Source organism: Mus caroli, chromosome 11 (assembly GCF_900094665.2).
Source record: "Mus caroli chromosome 11, CAROLI_EIJ_v1.1, whole genome shotgun sequence".
NCBI lineage: Eukaryota > Metazoa > Chordata > Mammalia > Rodentia > Muridae > Mus > Mus caroli.
The window spans coordinates 115,280,880-115,297,722 of NC_034580.1; the positions used below are offsets into that span (position 1 = coordinate 115,280,880).

Genomic DNA, 16,843 nt, shown 5'->3' on the forward strand with positions numbered 1-16,843 from the left:
TGCCTGAATGAACTCTCAGATGGATGCTCTGTTAGGGGTTTCAGAGGTCACATCCTGTTCCCAAACCATAGGTTTATGATGCAAATCCTTGAGAACTAGAGGTCTGCACTCCGTATGTTCACAGTTGAAAGCTGTTGATCTTGTTGTTCAAGGCAGAGGCTTACTGAGCCCTGGTCCAGCAGTCCAGCTAGCGTGCCCGCTCTGGACATCAGGACTCTACTCTTCACCCTCAGCTTTGGCTCTCTAGCAACCATGGCATCTCCTTCTCTCAACCTCTGTTCCTGCCATGCCCTTGTCACAGCCTCTCTCTCTAGTCTTCCAGCTTCTTCCTGTCATTTTGCCTCCTCAAACTTTGAGAGTCCTTCTGTGGTGCTGTCTGCCTTGGTCCCTCTCTGGAACTGTGTGGCTGCCCCAGCACTGCAGCTCAGAACTGCAAATACAGGGGCCCTTTGCCCGTGGTGACACTCTGGCAGCCTTCATGCTGTACCTACCAGAGCCAGAAGCCCCAGGATTTTGCCCCCTCCTCCTATAACCTGCTGCACAATCAGCTTTAGTAACCATGGTAGGGTGAGCTGCCTTGAAGAAGCCTGTTAGAGCCACGCTACCACACTGGGGTCAGCGCAGTGGGGAGCGCCTCCTAACTAACCTAGGAACTAGGAAGGCGTTGGAGACCATACCGTGAGAAAGTAAGCAGTTTCCTACCCTAATAAGTCAAATGGCCTGGAGTTAGGAGCCGGTTATCTCCTCCTCCATATCCCTTCCTGGCACCTAAGACCCTAAAAGTTTGAATTATAGTCCCCTCTTCCTTATTTCTTCCTGACTCCCAAGACTTCTAAGGACCCAAGTTATGTGTTGAGCTCAGCTTGGCACCCCGGGATGTTAAGGAGGAATCTACATTCCTGAGATAAGACTCAAGGTGCCTCTCGCCTGCAGTCAGAATTCAGCCTTCGCCTACCCAGATGCCTACTTCTTTGTTCCTTGTTAATTCCCCCTCAGCCCCTCCCTATTTTCTCTCACTGTGTGCTTATAATCAGGCTCCTAGCCTTCATTAAACAGACCTTGACAGGAATCCTCCTTGGTTTCTCTGTTTTTTCCCCCGCCCATTTCTCTTGCAGGTTTGCGGTTCCCCTCGTACCCACGAATAACTGGGTCCTGCTGGTCAGGACAGGAAGGGTCGTGGAATACCAATGAGGGGCTGACAGGTCCTCCTGAAGTCCGGTCCTGGTTCCTCCCGGCCCCACGCTCCCAGAAAGAAGGCTCAGGCTCAAAATATATTTACAAATACCTTGGCCATACATATATAGCTAGGCTCTTCTCTAACTAGATAGCCATAACTTAAATTATATAGAAATGATTGTCCAGGGGCTGGTGAGATGGCTCAGCGAGTAAGGTCACTGACTGCTCTTCCAAAGATCCTGACTTCAAATCCCAGCAACCACATGGTGGCTCACAACCACCCATAATGAGATCTGACACCCTCTTCTGGTGCATCTGAAGTCAGCTACAGTGAACTTATGTATAATAATAACTAAATCTTAAAAAAGAAAGAAAGAAGGAAATGATTGTGCCACTAAATAAGAAATATTGATTAGCCGGGCAGTGGTGACTCATGCCTTTAATCCCAGCACTTGGGAGGCAGAGGCAGGTGGATTTCTGAGTTCGAGGCCAGCCTGGTCTACAGAGTGAGTTCCAGGACAGCCAGAGAAACCCTGTCTCGAAAAACCAAACCAAACCAAACCAAAAACAAACAAACAAAAAGACACAGGCAGGAGGATCAGAAGTCCAGGGCCATCCTCAGATACTGTGGCACTTTAAATAAGAATGGCTCCCATAGGCTCAAGATGTTTGAGTGCTTGGTCTCCCCACACTTGCTAATACTTAGTGAAAAAGCTTTGGGGGGCAAAGGACATGACTGAGACTCACAGATGAGAAATTGCAAGCATACAGTGGGGCCGTTCACTAGCAATGACTAGTGCTAGCGGCTTTTGGTGGACTTCGAAGTGATGGGTTGCCTATCTCTACTTTGCATGCAAGGGACCTGTAGGTGAGCACTCGACCCTCTTGCTGTTCTCCAGGTCCTTCTGTGCGTGGCTTCAGCTTGGCTAAGTCCTGGATACTGTCCAAGGTGCTGGATGTCTGGGGCTAGAGGCTTGAACCTATCAGTGGTCACCCAGTCAGGGCGGGCCGTCCTGGTTGGGGGGAGAATGGGCAACCCTGGTGCAAGAGCCAGTGAGATTCCGAAGGCCGTGGGCGCGCAGCGGCTGTAGTCGCCCTGGACAAGCGAGCTAGGCCGGCGCCACCAGGCGGGGAATTCCAGCAAGGCTGTGCGCCAAGGAGGCAGAGGGGCGGCGCCGGCCCCGTGACCCCGCATCGAGGCGCGCCAGTCCGCGCGGGCGCATGGGCACTGCAGGTGCGAGCGAGGGGCTTTGGGGTTCCAGGCGCTGGTGCTGGGCTAGAAGCGGGATGCAAATCCAGGGGCAGTGACGCGAGGCCTAGGGTGCGGGATGCGGGATGCGGGTCTCAGGGACGCGCAGGGACCGAGGTGCAAGGTCCCGCTGGGCAGGGCGCGGGTGTTTCGGGCCGAGGGTCCACGGGGCGACATGCGGGGAGCTCTGGATGCTGTTTCATTGGGTGCCGGTCCTGCTAGGGAAGAGTGGGCGGGTGGCTCATGCCCTCTATGGTCACAGTCCCTGAATGGTGCCTACGTCCTGATGCGCCGGCGCCCAGCGGCCACTTCCTTCATGTTCCAAGTTTCGGTTTCACTGTAGGCAGCGGGTCCAGCCTGGCCCTGAGTCTCCGACCCCATCAACTCTCGGGTTGCGGACAGCTCTAGGTCGGCCCTGCTCCCCAGCAACACCCAGGAAGGTCGGGGACCCCCAGCCTACTCAACCCTGTGTGCTAGCGTAAAGCGGTCCCAGGCTCCGCCCCGGAGGAATCTGCCCTCACCAACTGCAGCAGAACTTTTGCGAGCCAGATGTCTGCCCTCACCAACTGCAGCCAGAACTTTTTCGTGCCAGGCGTCTGTGCCCAGAGCACTGATCTTACCCAGGTCAAAGCCGGGAGCCTCCCATGTCCCCGGAGCTGCAGCGAGAGGTGCGCTAGCAATGGGCTAGTCCAAACCCATCTGCTTTTTTTTCTTAGTCTAGCCCGGGCGGAGGCACGGAAAGGGTCCTCTAGCTGGCGGAAAGGAGAGGCGGTGCCGCTGGCCGCTCACTTGTGCAAGGCTGCCTCTAGTCCCGGCTTCGCAGTTTCCTGAGCAGCACTAGAGAACTGACTTAGGTGGTGTTGGCTTTGGGCACACCAACCGAAAATGTAATAGGAGATAACCTGCCACCCCAGAACACACTTCTTAGGCGTGTTTCAGTTTGTTCTGTGAGACTCATGGTTTGAGAAGCAGAACTTTCTTTCTCCTCTGCGCCCCCGCCCCCGTTTTGTTGCTGTTATTGTTGTTTGTTTGTTTTTTTTGGCCTTCAAGACCCGGTTTCTTTATAGCCCCTGGCTGTTGTGGAACTCACTCTGTAGACCAGGCTGGCCTCGAACTCACAGATCTGTCCTGCTTGGCCTCCCCAGATTAAAGGCATGCACCACCACTACCCACGAAAAGCAGAGCTTTCTTAAAAAAGAAATTTACATCTCTCAAGAAAGGACAGGGCTGGGGCAGACCACACTTTTACCCGAGAAAGCACTTGTTCAATGCCACCACCTTGTCTAGCTCCCAACCTCCCAGAAGCCTGTGACCCCAGTTCTCAGTCTCTGCCCTTTCCTGTAGCTCCTGTTTGCTATAAAGCCTCCACCCCCAACTCCCATTCTTAACTATTCTTAGTTTGTGGGTTGCCCACAAAGGATACACAGTTACTCTTGTGTTTCCTGCCCCCCTGCTTGCTTGTTTTGGTTTTAAGAAGTTCTTTGGAGCCCTGCCTGGCCTTGAATTCCATATCTTCTGCCTTCACCTTTCAAGTGCTGGGGTTACCAGCATGTGATTTCGGGTTTTTGGTAGCCCTCCTCTCCCACGTCTATGTAGTTTATAGCCCAGCCAGAGAGTCTGGAAGTGCAGAGGGGAAGGCAGGACCTAAGTGGTGGAGTTACTAAAGATGTGCGTGAGAGGGAGGTGCCATGACCAGAGGGACGGATCTAGGGGTCTTTGAGGGGAGGAGGCATAGTAGAGATTGTGGATTGGCTGTGGCAAGTGGGGCCAGGAAACGTCCACAAAGTTTACCTCCACAGCCTAGTCCCAAAGTGCTCACCAGGTAACTGTGACCAAGCCAAAGGTGGCCGCCAGACACAGGCGGGGAGGAGGGGCGGGGCCAGCCGCAAGCACAGGAAGCAGAAGTGGAGTCCAGCCCAGGGGCATGGCCTTTGCCCCTGCAGAATGAGGTGAGGGTGACTGGTGTGCTTCATGTGGTCTGGATCCAGGGTTCTCAATCCTGTCCTTGGCCTAGACTACCTATGACCTTGACTCTGGTTTGGTGTCACTCACTAGACCCTGAGAAGGGTGGTAGACCCTCAGCAACGGAGTATTTCCTTTGCTAGCAGCCCTAGCCAGGTCACTTGAGCTAGGTGGCCCAATGCTTTCAAAATTGGTCTCCTGTGACTCCCCCAACCCTCACCTTCGGGTGCCTGGGGTGGGGGGACAGTGTGAAACACAGCCCCAGGGCAAGTCAGCAGTAACTGGCATGCAGGCAGGTGGCTTTTCCCACTTGTCACATCAGGGTCCCCAGCTGGCTGGGGCTCCGCAGGGGATCCTTCCCTTTAGTAGCCTTTCTTTTTTCTTTTTTCTTTTATTATTATTATTATTATTATTATTATTATTTTGGTTTTCAGAGACAGGGATTCTCTGTGTAGCCTTCGACTGCCCTGGAACTCACTGAGTTCTCAAACTCAGATCTGTGCTGCTGGGAGTAAAGGCGTGCCCAGCAGCCTCCCTCTACTTTTGAGCTTCCCTGGGCTTCGGTGGTGGGCAGGGGCTGAGGCTGGAGGGGGAGGGGGAGGGGCAGCAGGGAGTTGTAACTTCCTGCTTGGGGGAGTAGCTGGACTTGAGTTAGAGCTGTGATAAAAGAGTTCTGGTGCTGGTTTCGATTACCGGGAATCTTCTGAGTCCCCATCACTTCGTTTTCCTTGAAAATGAAACTGAACGAGATGGCAGTCACATGACATGAGGCTGAGCTTTATAGCGGGCTGCCCCGGTGTGTCTTTCTCATTCTCTCCTGCAGGGCTGCGGATAACAGCATGGAGTGTCCACAGTGCGGGCATGTCTCCTCAGAGAAGGCACCCAAGTTCTGTAGCGAGTGCGGACAGAAATTGTCTTCTGCAGCTACTGTGCAAGGTGAGGCTAGGTTGGGGAGGGGACAGCGGGACTCCGGTATGGAGTGGGTTTCCTTCCTACTCAGGCATGGGAAAGCACAGCCAGGGGCGGCCCCAGTGGGCACAAGTGGCAGAGAACTATCCTGAGTACTTGCATTTGTGTCAAAGCGAACTGTTCAGATTCCTGCTCCGGGGATTTATTTACCACTTTAAAAGAAAATTAGTTTTGGTTTCAGTTCTCAGCCAGAGCGGAGCTCTTTCCCCAGGAGTGAGCAGACTCTGGTGAGCTGGAGGAGCCAGAGGATGGGAGCTGGGGTAGATGAAACCCTAAGTAAGACGGGAGCCTTGTCCCAGCCCTGCTGGGAGGCGGTGTTCAGGGGTTTAGGGTGACCATGAGGTATTCCTTCCTGTGTTACTGAACTAGGGAGGCACAACCTGTGCCCCGTGCCAGGTCCTGCCACTTATCCTCAATAAGCTGGTTAAAAGAACCGATTGCGAGTGGAAAGCGGAGGGGCTGAAGGGATGGCCTATGCAGTGAAGAAGAGCACTGGCCGCTCTTCTGGAGCTCCCAGGTTCGATTCCCAGAACCCACAAAGTGGCTTCCAGCCTCTGGTCACTCCTGTTCCAGAGATCATTCCTGTTCGGGCACATATGTGACAGACAGAAGTGAAGGCAAGACATTCATACAACAAAAAGAGAATAAAGATATAAAATTAAAAGAAAAGCGAGTATGAAGCAGGGAAAGGAGAGTCATTCAGTGTGGCCACATTGGGAAGAGGGAGCTTGCCGAGTTACATAGAATGTGAGCCTGTGTGTTCTGGGGTTCAAGCCTTGCTGGCTCAATGTAGAGGAAGCCCTGGGTACCGATGGGGCTTCTTGGATGAGTCTTGGCTTAAAGTCTTTGCAGACAGATTGGTAGGTATATTGCTAATTATTAACAAAGTTGTGGAACTAGCTCCCATTCATCTGATGGTCTCTCCTTTATATGTTCTTTCATTTTGGGGGGGGAGGGAATGGACAGAATGCATTTGCCAGGAGGCTGGGGTGGGGGTGAAGTTTGCAGACACTTAAGGGGGTGGGGGTAAGATGTGTCTGAGAGGGAGAGCAGTGGCATTTTTACAACTTGCCATCAAGTCTTCTTATGCTTGACTCCCCCACAGGCTGACCTGTCAGGTGGAGAGTATAATGGAGGAAGGGGCGGGATCTGCTGTCTGTCCAGGTACAGCGAGCAGCTGAGGCTGACCTGACCGCTGGCCCGGTCTCACGGGGCTGTGACTATTTATCAGATTGGAAACTGAAATCAGGATGTGCACGGCGCTAGCCTAGGGTGCAGGGAGCTGGGTTCTCCCGTAGCCCTGGATGGGCAGAAAGAAGGAAAAGAGAAACTGGATGTGGGTTCTCCGTTCCCTTCCTCCTGTAGGTTCAAAGCTACGTTAGCCTAGACAGGGCCACCACAGCGAGGGAGTCTTAGCTTGGTAGTTGTTGTGTTTTACAAAAAGAAAAGGAAGGGATATGTTTGAAAGTGCAGTATGGTGTGGGTGAAGGGGGTGCCTCTGGGCCCATGCTGAGGCATCCCTTCCCCCCCCCCCCCCAGGGACCAGCCACACGATGGTATAGTATAGAAGGTGGGGGGAGGAGAGGAGAGCTGGAATGGGGAGAAAAAGGACAGAGAGGGAACAGGGTAAGAGAAAGAGCAAGAGGAGAAGAGAAGAGAGTGAGGAGGAGGAGGACAAGCAGCCCCTTTTACAGGGAGTCAGGCACACCTGGTTGTTGCCAGGTAACTGTGGGGCGGAGCCTAGATGAAATGCCAGCAGTAGTTCCTGGGGCTGAGGCAGCCAGGAGTCTGTGGCACTAATGCTTTCTGTCCAGAGGCTCCCAGATGCCTGGGTCTTAGTTGGGGCTATTGGTAAAGACACAGATGGGGTTCCTTTGGGGTCCCTGATGATACAGAAATGGCTTTGTGAGGGGAAGGGCTTTGAGTGCTGTGTGTCTGTGGTTTTCTGTGGGCTGGCTAGTGAGTTTTTATTTTGTTCACTTTCTCTAAGTTTTCCTGAAGGGCAAGAGGTGTGCCCATTGCTGCTGAGTGTATGTGGCATGGCAGTGTTGGGTGTCGTCCTGCTCTGGGTACCTGGCTGGGTCAGTCAGTCTCTCCGCCATTGTAGGTGTCGTAGGTGAGGTGAATTGCTCACCAAGAAGAGAACAAGGGTTGGATATCGACCTACCTGCCGGGCTTTCCGGGAGGCTTACTTCCATGGGCTGAAGGAAGGTGGCCAGCCTGGTTTGATTGTGACCTGGCTTCATTGGGGCCACCCTATATGTAGCCTCCCTCAGCCATGAAGCAGGCTGATTCAGACTTTGCTGCCAATGAGATCACCTGGGGTGTAGCCTTCCGACTTGGATGGCTATATTGTTATGTCAACTACCTACCTGCTGAGAGACCCTTTCCGGAGACTCACCCTATCCTGCCTGTGCCTACAGGCTGGTTCCAGGCACCAAGAATGGACTGGTGGGAGATGGGCCTCCCCCTTTATAAGCACAGACTCTTAGTAAACTCGGGGGGGGGGGGGGCTTGATCAGAGAAAAATTTGTCTTGGCCTCTTTCTTTTCTCTAGTCTTGTCTCTTGCAGCCCCAGCCTGCCTTTCAGGAGTACCTGGTTCGCGTGGCCGCAGGCGGCCGCACTGTAGATAGAGTCCCCTATGAGGGAATGTGAAGTGGAAACTTCAGGGTCCTTTGGAGAGTCAGTTGTGTTGGATGGTGTTTTGCTGGGGCAAATACTTGAGGGAGTGTTTTCCTGAAGTGGACACAGGTGAAAGGCTAAGGCAGACTCATGCTTTGCTGAAGCACACACAGGAGAGAGGTTCTGCTAAGGCAAACACGTGAAAGGACATGAGATGAAGGATTCTTCACTAGCAACACACACGAATTGGTCTGCTTCCCATTGCGTTGTTGAGCTGCGTTTGTCGGGATGCCATAGAGGGAAACACACCCTAAACTTCTGGTGGTGTGATTTTGCCACTTCTAAGGAAATAGGGCTGATTGGCAGAGTGATATCAGCTGAGACAGACACACAGGCTGAGGCAAGATCCTCGGAGGAATCGTGATGTCTGGAGGGAGTGTACAAAAGGACTCGACGGACAGTGACGGAGGAAGCCGAGCCAGGCTTGTTTATAGAGCTAGCTGGGCAATGCTTGCTGCTCTCCAGTCTTCCTGATTTTCGATTCACTGAGAGAGAGGCACAGTCGAACTTTTCCTGATGTTCCTCCCTGATCTCTCCTGCTGACTTGTGCCGAGGCTGAGGCCTGGCTGTTCCTGTTAGGTTGTGCCACCACCACTGCTGCTGCTGCAACTCTACCGAACTGGACTGCTGGTCTGCCTGTGAAACAGGTGCCTATGGCTGCAGGCTGGACCCACTGCCTAGACAGTCTTCTGTGAGGCTCACTAGGCCGCCGCCGGCAGGGCTAAGTGAGGACGGATGCATCTTGTGCTTCCTTCTGACCCAGGCTGTTGTCATGATGATTTGGGGTTGTTCGTGGGGCCTATGGGTTCCTCATTCTCCCTCCCCTTTACTGGACGTTCTATGGAGAACTCAGGGCTTGGTGGGGTCTCATTATCTGCACAGCCTTCTGCTGCCAGCCTGCCCCTGGGAGCCTCTGCTGCCTGGGGTAGGGGAGGGATTTTCCATGATTCAGCTGCTTGAAAAAAAAATGACTGTAGCCTATGCAGGCGAGAACCAGCCAAATCGTGAAATTAATAAGGAATATGGGTCTGGGACAGTGTCTCCATACAGAGGACCCGAGTTCATTCTGGCTCTTTGTTATTCCAATTCCAGGGGATCCATTGCCTTCTTCTCACCTCTGGGGCACCAAGTGTGAATGTGGTGGGCATACACATATCTACACAAGTTCTTATACACTTAAAAACTAAATCTCTAAATCTAAAAAAAAAAAAAAAAAAGATGCAGAAGACAGAAAGACAGGAAGCAAATTCTCAGAGAATGTGTCCCTGAGAGGGAATGGGGTGATTTTTATAATGGAGGTCACCTGGTGCCTTAGTTAGGGTTTCATTGCTATGAAGAGACTCCGTGACCACAGCAACTCACTCTCTCTCTCTCTTTTTGTTTTGTTTTGTTTTGTTTTGTTTTTTCAAGACAGGGTTTCTCTGTGTAACCCTGGCTGTCCTAGAACTCACTCTGTAGACCAGGCTGACCTCGAACTCAGAAATCCGCCTGCCTCTACCTCCCAAGTGCTGGGATTAAAGTTGTGCGCCACCACGCCCGGCCCCACAGGAACTCTTAAAGGCAAGTATTTAACAGGGGCTGGCTTACAGTGTCAGAGCTCCAGTCCATTATCATTGTGGTGGGAAGCATGGCAGCATTCGGGTAGACTACTGTCAAAAAGCAGTTTTCTAAGAAGTGCCCCCATTGTTGAGGGAGCATTGTTGGGGAGGGAGAGGGGGTTCCCTGTGTGTCTTTGAACTGCTCATGTTTTACTTTGGAAAGCTGGCCCTTTGTTCTCATTGGTGATCACAGTCCTGGCCCTTGCCCATGCCCTTGCTCAGCAGAAGGGAGCCAGGTTCTGATTGAGGGTTCAGGTGAGGTCTCTTCGTGGCTTTTCTCTCAGGCTGCAGGCTCAATGGGGCAGCTGGGTCTACAACTAGATCTGCTGGCTTCTCAGACATAGGAGACCAGAGTCCTTCCATACGCCTTGCCTATTGGTCAGTCTTTGTCTCTTAGATTAGAGAGATGCTAGGCTAGCCAGGGGCATCTTCTTCTAGAGCCATGGAAGGGAGGAAGCTCTAAATCCCACATATTAGAAAGCAGCAGCTATGAAAACATAGGGGCTCCCTTTTTATTCTGTACTCTCTTCAGCCTTTCCCTTTGACTTGTGAGTGTACCTTCATGCTGTATGTGTGTCTTTGTATATGTCTGTGCATATGTATTCACATGTATATATGTATGTGTGTACATGTATATATTTGTGTGTATATGGGTATTTAGAGGCGTATATTTATTTTGAGGCAGGATCTCATTGGATAGCCATGGCTGGCCTGGAATAGAGATCCTCCTGCCTCTGCCTGGGATTAAAGGAGTCACCTGGCCATTTAGATGATGATGATGATGATGATGATTTTGGTTTTTCGGGACAGGGTTTCTCTGTGTAGCCCTTGCAGTCCTGGAACTCACTCTGTAGACCAGGCTGACCTCGAACTCAGAAATCTGCCTGCCTCTGCCTTCTAAATGGTGGCATTAAAGGCGTGCGCCACCACTGCTCGGCTCCTCTCTCTTTCTGAAAAAGCAACCGAGTTGGCTGTACAGCTAGAGAAACTGAGAGTAGAGGTGGACAAATTTGAAGTTCAGGAACAAGAGCAGGGAGAAAAAACAGGTTCACTCCTAGAGACAGAACCAGAGAGTCTCCCCTAGGGAGAAAGCGGGGAAGGAACCAAGTCAGAGGGCAGTCAGGTGAAAAATGGGAAAGCAGGAGGGTAGACAGATGAGACTCACAGCACAGTCCTGGGTCACAGAATCACCAAGCTTAATAGACCTTTAGGTCAGTATGCTGATACACAAGAACAGGTTCAACCAAATCATAGAACAGTGTCACTTAGTAGATTGGAGAGCTTGGGACAAAGTTGAGGAGCCATGAAAGAAGTTCACATCCTTTACAAAGATTATACAAGGCTCAGGGAAAACCTTTCTCTTTCTTTCTCTCTCTCTCTCTTTCTCTTTCTTTCTTTCTTTCTTTCTTTCTTTCTTTCTTTCTTTCTTTCTTTCTTTCACTATTTACAAAGATTAGTTTCATCTGTGAACAACGCCATATCAGACCCTGATTTAAGATGAGTACTAATTGAGACTTGGCGCTTGAAAATGGGAATACTGAATGCAAAAAGGTCATTAGGCCATTAAAGGGAAGGACAGTGCCTATGGGAGAGTGGATCAGGAGACAGCCAATATTGGTTCTGGGGTGTATGGTGCCTCGATAATTGGGCAAGCCACAGCTAAATGTTTTACATCTCAGAACACATGGTGGGTGCTTTAACTGTGGAAGAAATGGTCATTTGCAAAGATACTGTGACCAAGCCAATGAAGGTCTCAGATCTCAAAATGTCCAGGGCCTTGATTGAGGGAAATAACAGTTATCTGCAACAAAATAGTGAGCACAGCATCTTTAAGGGCAGTGGTTCCTCTAAATATAAATCAGAAGGAAGGCCTAGGCTGTTCCATCAGGTGACACAAGTAGTGTGGCAAGGATTGCCATTGAACCAATGGGTGTATGTTGTGTCCCGCTAGCGGTTCACATGTCTGGGTTCTGTTCTGGGAAGGCATTTTGGAATCTGGAAGAGAAGAGGGAGCTAGGCGGGGGCGAGAGAAATATGAAAGCAAGACAGTCATTCTGCTCAAGGTTCAATTTTAATGTCAGCAAACGCGCTTTATAAAGAAGAGGGGAGGCCCATCTCTAGGCAAGTAAAGTTCTTTTGAAGTAGACAGATCAACCTTTTAGTGGGAACTCTCGAAGATAACAGTTCGGTGCTAACTCCAGAAAATTCTTGGAAGAGAACCTGTTCGGTCTCAGGCAGGTTGGGCCTGAGGCAGGTAGTGGCACATCAAAGGAGCAGCACAGCAGGTGGCTCCGCTTAAGTGGTGGATGTCACAGCCAGCCTTGCTAAGCTGGAAGGAGGTAACAGGTGTAGGTCCGAGAGACACATCCAAGGCAATCTCTTGCCACCAGGAAACAAGATGGTGGTCTAGCTCAAGCCCCCACATCCTTTTGTCAGTTAGGAAATAAAGAGCAGGCAGAAAAACCTCAACTAGTGTTGCAGATCTAATGCATGCTACTGGCCATTGATAAACACCTTACATGATCCCCCAAATTTCAGTGTTGTAAAATAACTACTGGAGTTTATGGTCCTTTGCCCTCAGGGACAGTAGGAATGGCTTTGGGAAGGAAAAATTCAACTTCCAAGGATTCATTGTGCATCCAGGAATTATAAATGAAGATTTCAAAGGAGAAATTAAGACAATTTGCTTATGCAGGAAGGAATATGCACTTTACCACGGAAGATGGGATTGCTCAGCTTTCATGGTTTCCTATATCAGAGGCAAGGCTGCTCAAGTAGAAAGATCAGGAGAGCTTGAAGTACTGCAAAATGTGTGTTCTGGCAAACAGTTGTTAATGATCAGAGGCCAAAATTAAAGTTACAAGTGAATGACATTGAAATAAGTTTGGATACAGGAGCTGATATAATTACCATTTCCTGAAAATTTCATGAATTCAGAACCATCTCTTCAAGAGCTTCAAGCCTTTTCTAGGAACTGGAATGTTATATCGGATAAAGCAAAGTGTGCCCTGGGTTAAATATGTGGGACAAGAAGGTCAAATAGGAAAGGTAAGACCTCATGTGGCTGATGGCCATAAATATGTGGGGACAAGATTTGTTACAGCAGTGGGGGGGACTCAATTCCTAAAAAAGGGGTGAAATGGAAGATGCTTCAGGGGGAGGTATTGAAAAATGCCATCCAGAACAACCATGGACCATGCAGGTTGCTCAAAACCAGGACACAACGAGGAAATGTGTAAGAGGGGACACTGTTGAAATATACCATTGGCCCTACAAACCTGTGTTAGTGCTGCAGTGGCCCTTAACTAAGGAAAAATCACAGGTCCTTGAGCAGCAGGTACAAGAGCTGCTGGAGGCTCAACATGTAGCAGAGTCCACCAGCCCACGGAATTCCCCTGTATTTGTTATAAAAAAGAAATCAGTTTAATCCCAGCACTCGGGACGCAGAGGCAGGCGGATTTCTGAGTTCCAGGCCAGAGAAACCCTGTCTTGAAAAAAGAACAAAAACAAAAACTCAAAAAGAGAAAGCAGGAATTGGAGAATGTTGAGATTGGCGAGCCGGGAGCAGAGTGACCCAACCACAGGCCCCGGCGGCCTGGGAACCTTTACCTTCTTTGTTAACCCAGGCGTTTGTCTGTCCGTCCACCGCCTGTGATGGTAAAAGCTGCTGTGTAACTGTCCCCTTGCAAGAACAGGATAAGGAAAATTTGCCTTTACACTACCTATTTACAGAAATGGTCAGCCTGTAAAAAGGTATCAGTGGAAACTAATTTTTTGTTTGTTTGTTTTTCGAGACAGGGTTTCTCTGTGTAGTCCTGGCTGTCCTGGAACTCACTCTGTAGACCAGGCTGGCCTCGAACTCCGAAATACACCTGCCTCTGCCTCCCGAGTGCTGGGATTAAAGGCGTGCGCCACCGCTGCCAGGCTAGTGGAAACTTCTTATACAAGGAATGCTAAATATTCAACTCTATGTCAGGCTAGAAATAATTCGTTCGCAATTTCCTCAATCCTTAATTTACCATTATGTGGCTAATTCTGATGCAGACCCTTGAGAGAAAAAGTGTTTTGTGAAACAAAAAAGAATTTTGCCTTGTTGGGGTTTGCGGATTGCTTCTGAAACAGGACAGAGAGGAGATTCTATCCACTGTCTACGTCATAAAATTAGTCAGCAAAAAATCCAACCGGAGAAGGTGCCGATCAGAAGAGATCAGTTGTGAAGTGTTCCGAAGTTAATGGTAGATATTAACTGGCTACAGTTAACTATTGGATTGGAGTTAAGTAATTTGTTTCAAATGTTATAAGGAGATTCAGACTTACATGGTCCAAGACAGCGAATAAAGGACCCAGGGAAGAGTTTTAGCTTTGTTAAAAAAGAGACTAAGATTCATATGTGGAGCCCAAACTGGACTGTAGTTTGGTTGTTTTGCCTTCAACTCATTTTCTTCCTGAGCTCACTATGCAAAGGGAAGATATTAAAGACTTTCGGACTTCATTTTAAAAGGGAGAAAAGACTGCTTTAATTGCCAGGAATAGACCAGGCTGAATCGTAGTGCCTCAAAATAATTCTGGGATGACTTCATTGTGGATAATGAGTGAAGCTTGGCAAAGAGGGTGATCCTACCTTCATCTGCCCCAGGAGACCTCAAGAACAACAATGCCTTGGTGGTGCCATCAACCCCGGAGGGAAAGACTGAGCAGGGGGCAGTGCTGAGAGAGGAGGAGGTCCCACTCTCGTCCACAGACTCCGGCAAGGAACTGGAGAAACCAGAGCAGTTGGAGTCCGATGCCTCCTGGACCACCCAAATGGTGAGTGAGCCCCGCCTGCTTTGCCTGCTCTCGGGTCTCTGCTCTTGCACCTTCTGCTCTGCCTCAAGTGGTTTCCTGATGTGATCGCACTGGAGCCTGGGGCTGGTTGGATAGCTCTCAGTCAGAGAGTGGAGGAAACAGCACAGGAGTGGAGCCTAGACTCTAGGGCCCGGAGGGTGGAGAAATTGTTGTAGCCTTCTAGCAAGGGAGGAAAGAAGTTCAAGCCAATGCCCGTGTATCTGTCATCAGAAAAAGTCTTAAAATGACAAGAAAGCCTCAGGATATGACAAACACCGGATGAATTGCAGTCTGGGGAAATCCTGGCAAGGGTGTGGTGGCGGTGTCTACCTGTGACCTCAGCACTCAGGAGGCAGAGGCAGGATCAAGAGTTCAAGTCCAGTCTTGCCTACAGTAGTGAATTTGGGGCCAGCCTAGGCTACAATGAGACCACAGGCTCACAGCAGCTGGGCCTGGTGGAACTTGCTATCATTTCAGAATTTGAGAAGAGGCAGGATTTGAGTTCCAGGTCAGCCTGGGGTATATAGTCACTGAGAAAGACTGTATAGAAAAACCATGCCAAAGGTACAATTTGTATCTCAGAATCAGAGGAAGAATAATAGTACAAAACACCACAGATTTTATTTTAAAATAGCAGTCTTAAGCTGTGTGTGGTGGCGCACACCTTTCATCCCAGCTCACAGGAGACAGAGGCAGCTGGATCTCTTGAGTTTAAGGCAGGCTCCTCTGCAGAGTGAATCCCAGGTCAGACAGCCAGGGCTATAAATCAATTGATAATTTGTCTCAAACAATAAAACAAAACAAACAAAACCAAAAATCTGCCTGGTGGCTGGAGAGAGCTCCATAGTTAAGTGTACTGGTTGCTCTTCTAGAGGACCTGGGTTCGAATCTCAGCACCTACATGGTGGTTTACAACTTTCTGTAACTTCAGTTCCAGGGGATTTGACACTCTTTCCTAGCCTCCATGGGTACAAGGCATACATGTAGTGCCCATCATGTGTGCAGCCTGTCTTAGTTATGTTTTGGTAAAGGTCTAACCCAAATATGCCCCGGCAATGAAAACACAACTCAGTTAATACGAATACGTGCTATGTGCCTAGATTGGACAGATCTACCGCTACACTACCGTGTTCCACAGCTTATGAGACCCCCTAGAACTTGCAGTTTCTCCAGGCTATGTTCTTCTGCTCCTCTTTTCTTCTTCTTCCTCCTCCTCCTCCTCCTCTGCATCCTCTCCCTCTTCTCTCTCTCCCCCTTCTGCTCCACCTTCCCTTTTATCTGCCCCATCATCAGCTCTTCTGTATTTTACAAATTAAGGTGGGAAGCAGGTTTACAGGAAAACACCTGAGTGCTGACTCACTCCTTGTTGGGAACCACTCTGGGGAGAACGGAATTAACATCAAATGTAATTAGCCCCAGGGCTATCCACTACAGTTGTTAGGGTTTTATTGTTATGAAGAGACATCCTGGCCAAGGCAACTCTTATAAAACAAACCATTCAACTGGGGCAGGCTTACAGGCTCAGAGGTCCCGTTCATTATCATTGTGGTGGGAAGCATGGCAGTGCACAGGCAGACATGGTGCTGGAGGAGCCAGAGTTCCACATCTTGATCTGAAAGCAGCATACAATTCCATACTGGACAGAGCTTGAGCATAAGAGACCTCAAAGCCTGCTCCCACTGTGACACAAAAGGTCACACCTCCTAATAGTGCCACTTCTTATGGGCCAAGCATTCAAACACATGAGTCTGTTGGTCCATACTTATTCAAACCACCCCAAATGTGTGTGTAACAACACAACTTCAGGGCATGAGTCCATGTATATCAGCATGAAGTGTGCACGTTCTCAGGGGGGAGGGATTAGTGTTGCCTGTGTCTGGGTAAGAGGCATGTCTGGTAGGAGTTGCCCCTTTGGGGTAATGAGAATGGGAATCTGTTAGACAGAGGTGTGGCCAACAACACTCTGGGCGGAACTGGTCATTGTAAAATGGAGGGAGAGGGCTGGAGAAGCGCATCTGCTTAGTCCTTGCTGTTCTTGCAGAGAACCCAGCACCTACATGAGGCAGCTCACACCTGTAATTCCAGCTCCATGGGATCTGTCGCCCTCTTGTGGCCTCTGGGGTGACCCGCACTCATTACACACATAATTAAAAACAAACCTTTCAAGAAGTACTAGTACTAACAAAAATGTCTAAATATGCATGGGCTGGGTTGGAAATGTGAATGTTAATGGACTGTCTGGTGATTGGCTTGTGGGGTCCTTTGTGTGTGTTCTGACAACCACCGTGTGGTCCTTCATGAAATGCCAGTGCATTTCATAGAGTGGCTGTAATGGCAGCGTGATGCTTCAGCACTGTGTGTTGTGTGTTGAGGTGGCCATCA

The 16,843-nt window shown here is 49.9% G+C and overlaps 1 protein-coding gene across 6 annotated transcripts in view; it reads left to right on the plus strand.

Annotated features, from left to right (window-relative positions):
• Positions 1–2,264: 2,264 nt before the first annotated feature.
• Positions 2,265–16,843, plus strand: part of Rnf213 (ring finger protein 213) — a 103,213-nt gene continuing 88,634 nt past the window's right edge. For 2 of the 6 annotated variants that reach the window (XM_029483686.1, XM_029483687.1), the window contains exons 1-3: positions 2,651–3,093; positions 5,211–5,323; positions 14,274–14,443. In XM_029483686.1, the coding sequence (XP_029339546.1) occupies positions 2,975–3,093; positions 5,211–5,323; positions 14,274–14,443 (402 nt within the window). In that variant the 5' untranslated portion in view covers positions 2,651–2,974. Of the gene's footprint in view, positions 2,411–2,650; positions 3,094–4,240; positions 4,375–5,210; positions 5,324–14,273; positions 14,444–16,843 lie in introns of those variants that run through there. The other 4 variants (XM_021176343.2, XM_029483689.1, XM_029483690.1 and 1 more) reach the window with 3 other exon arrangements.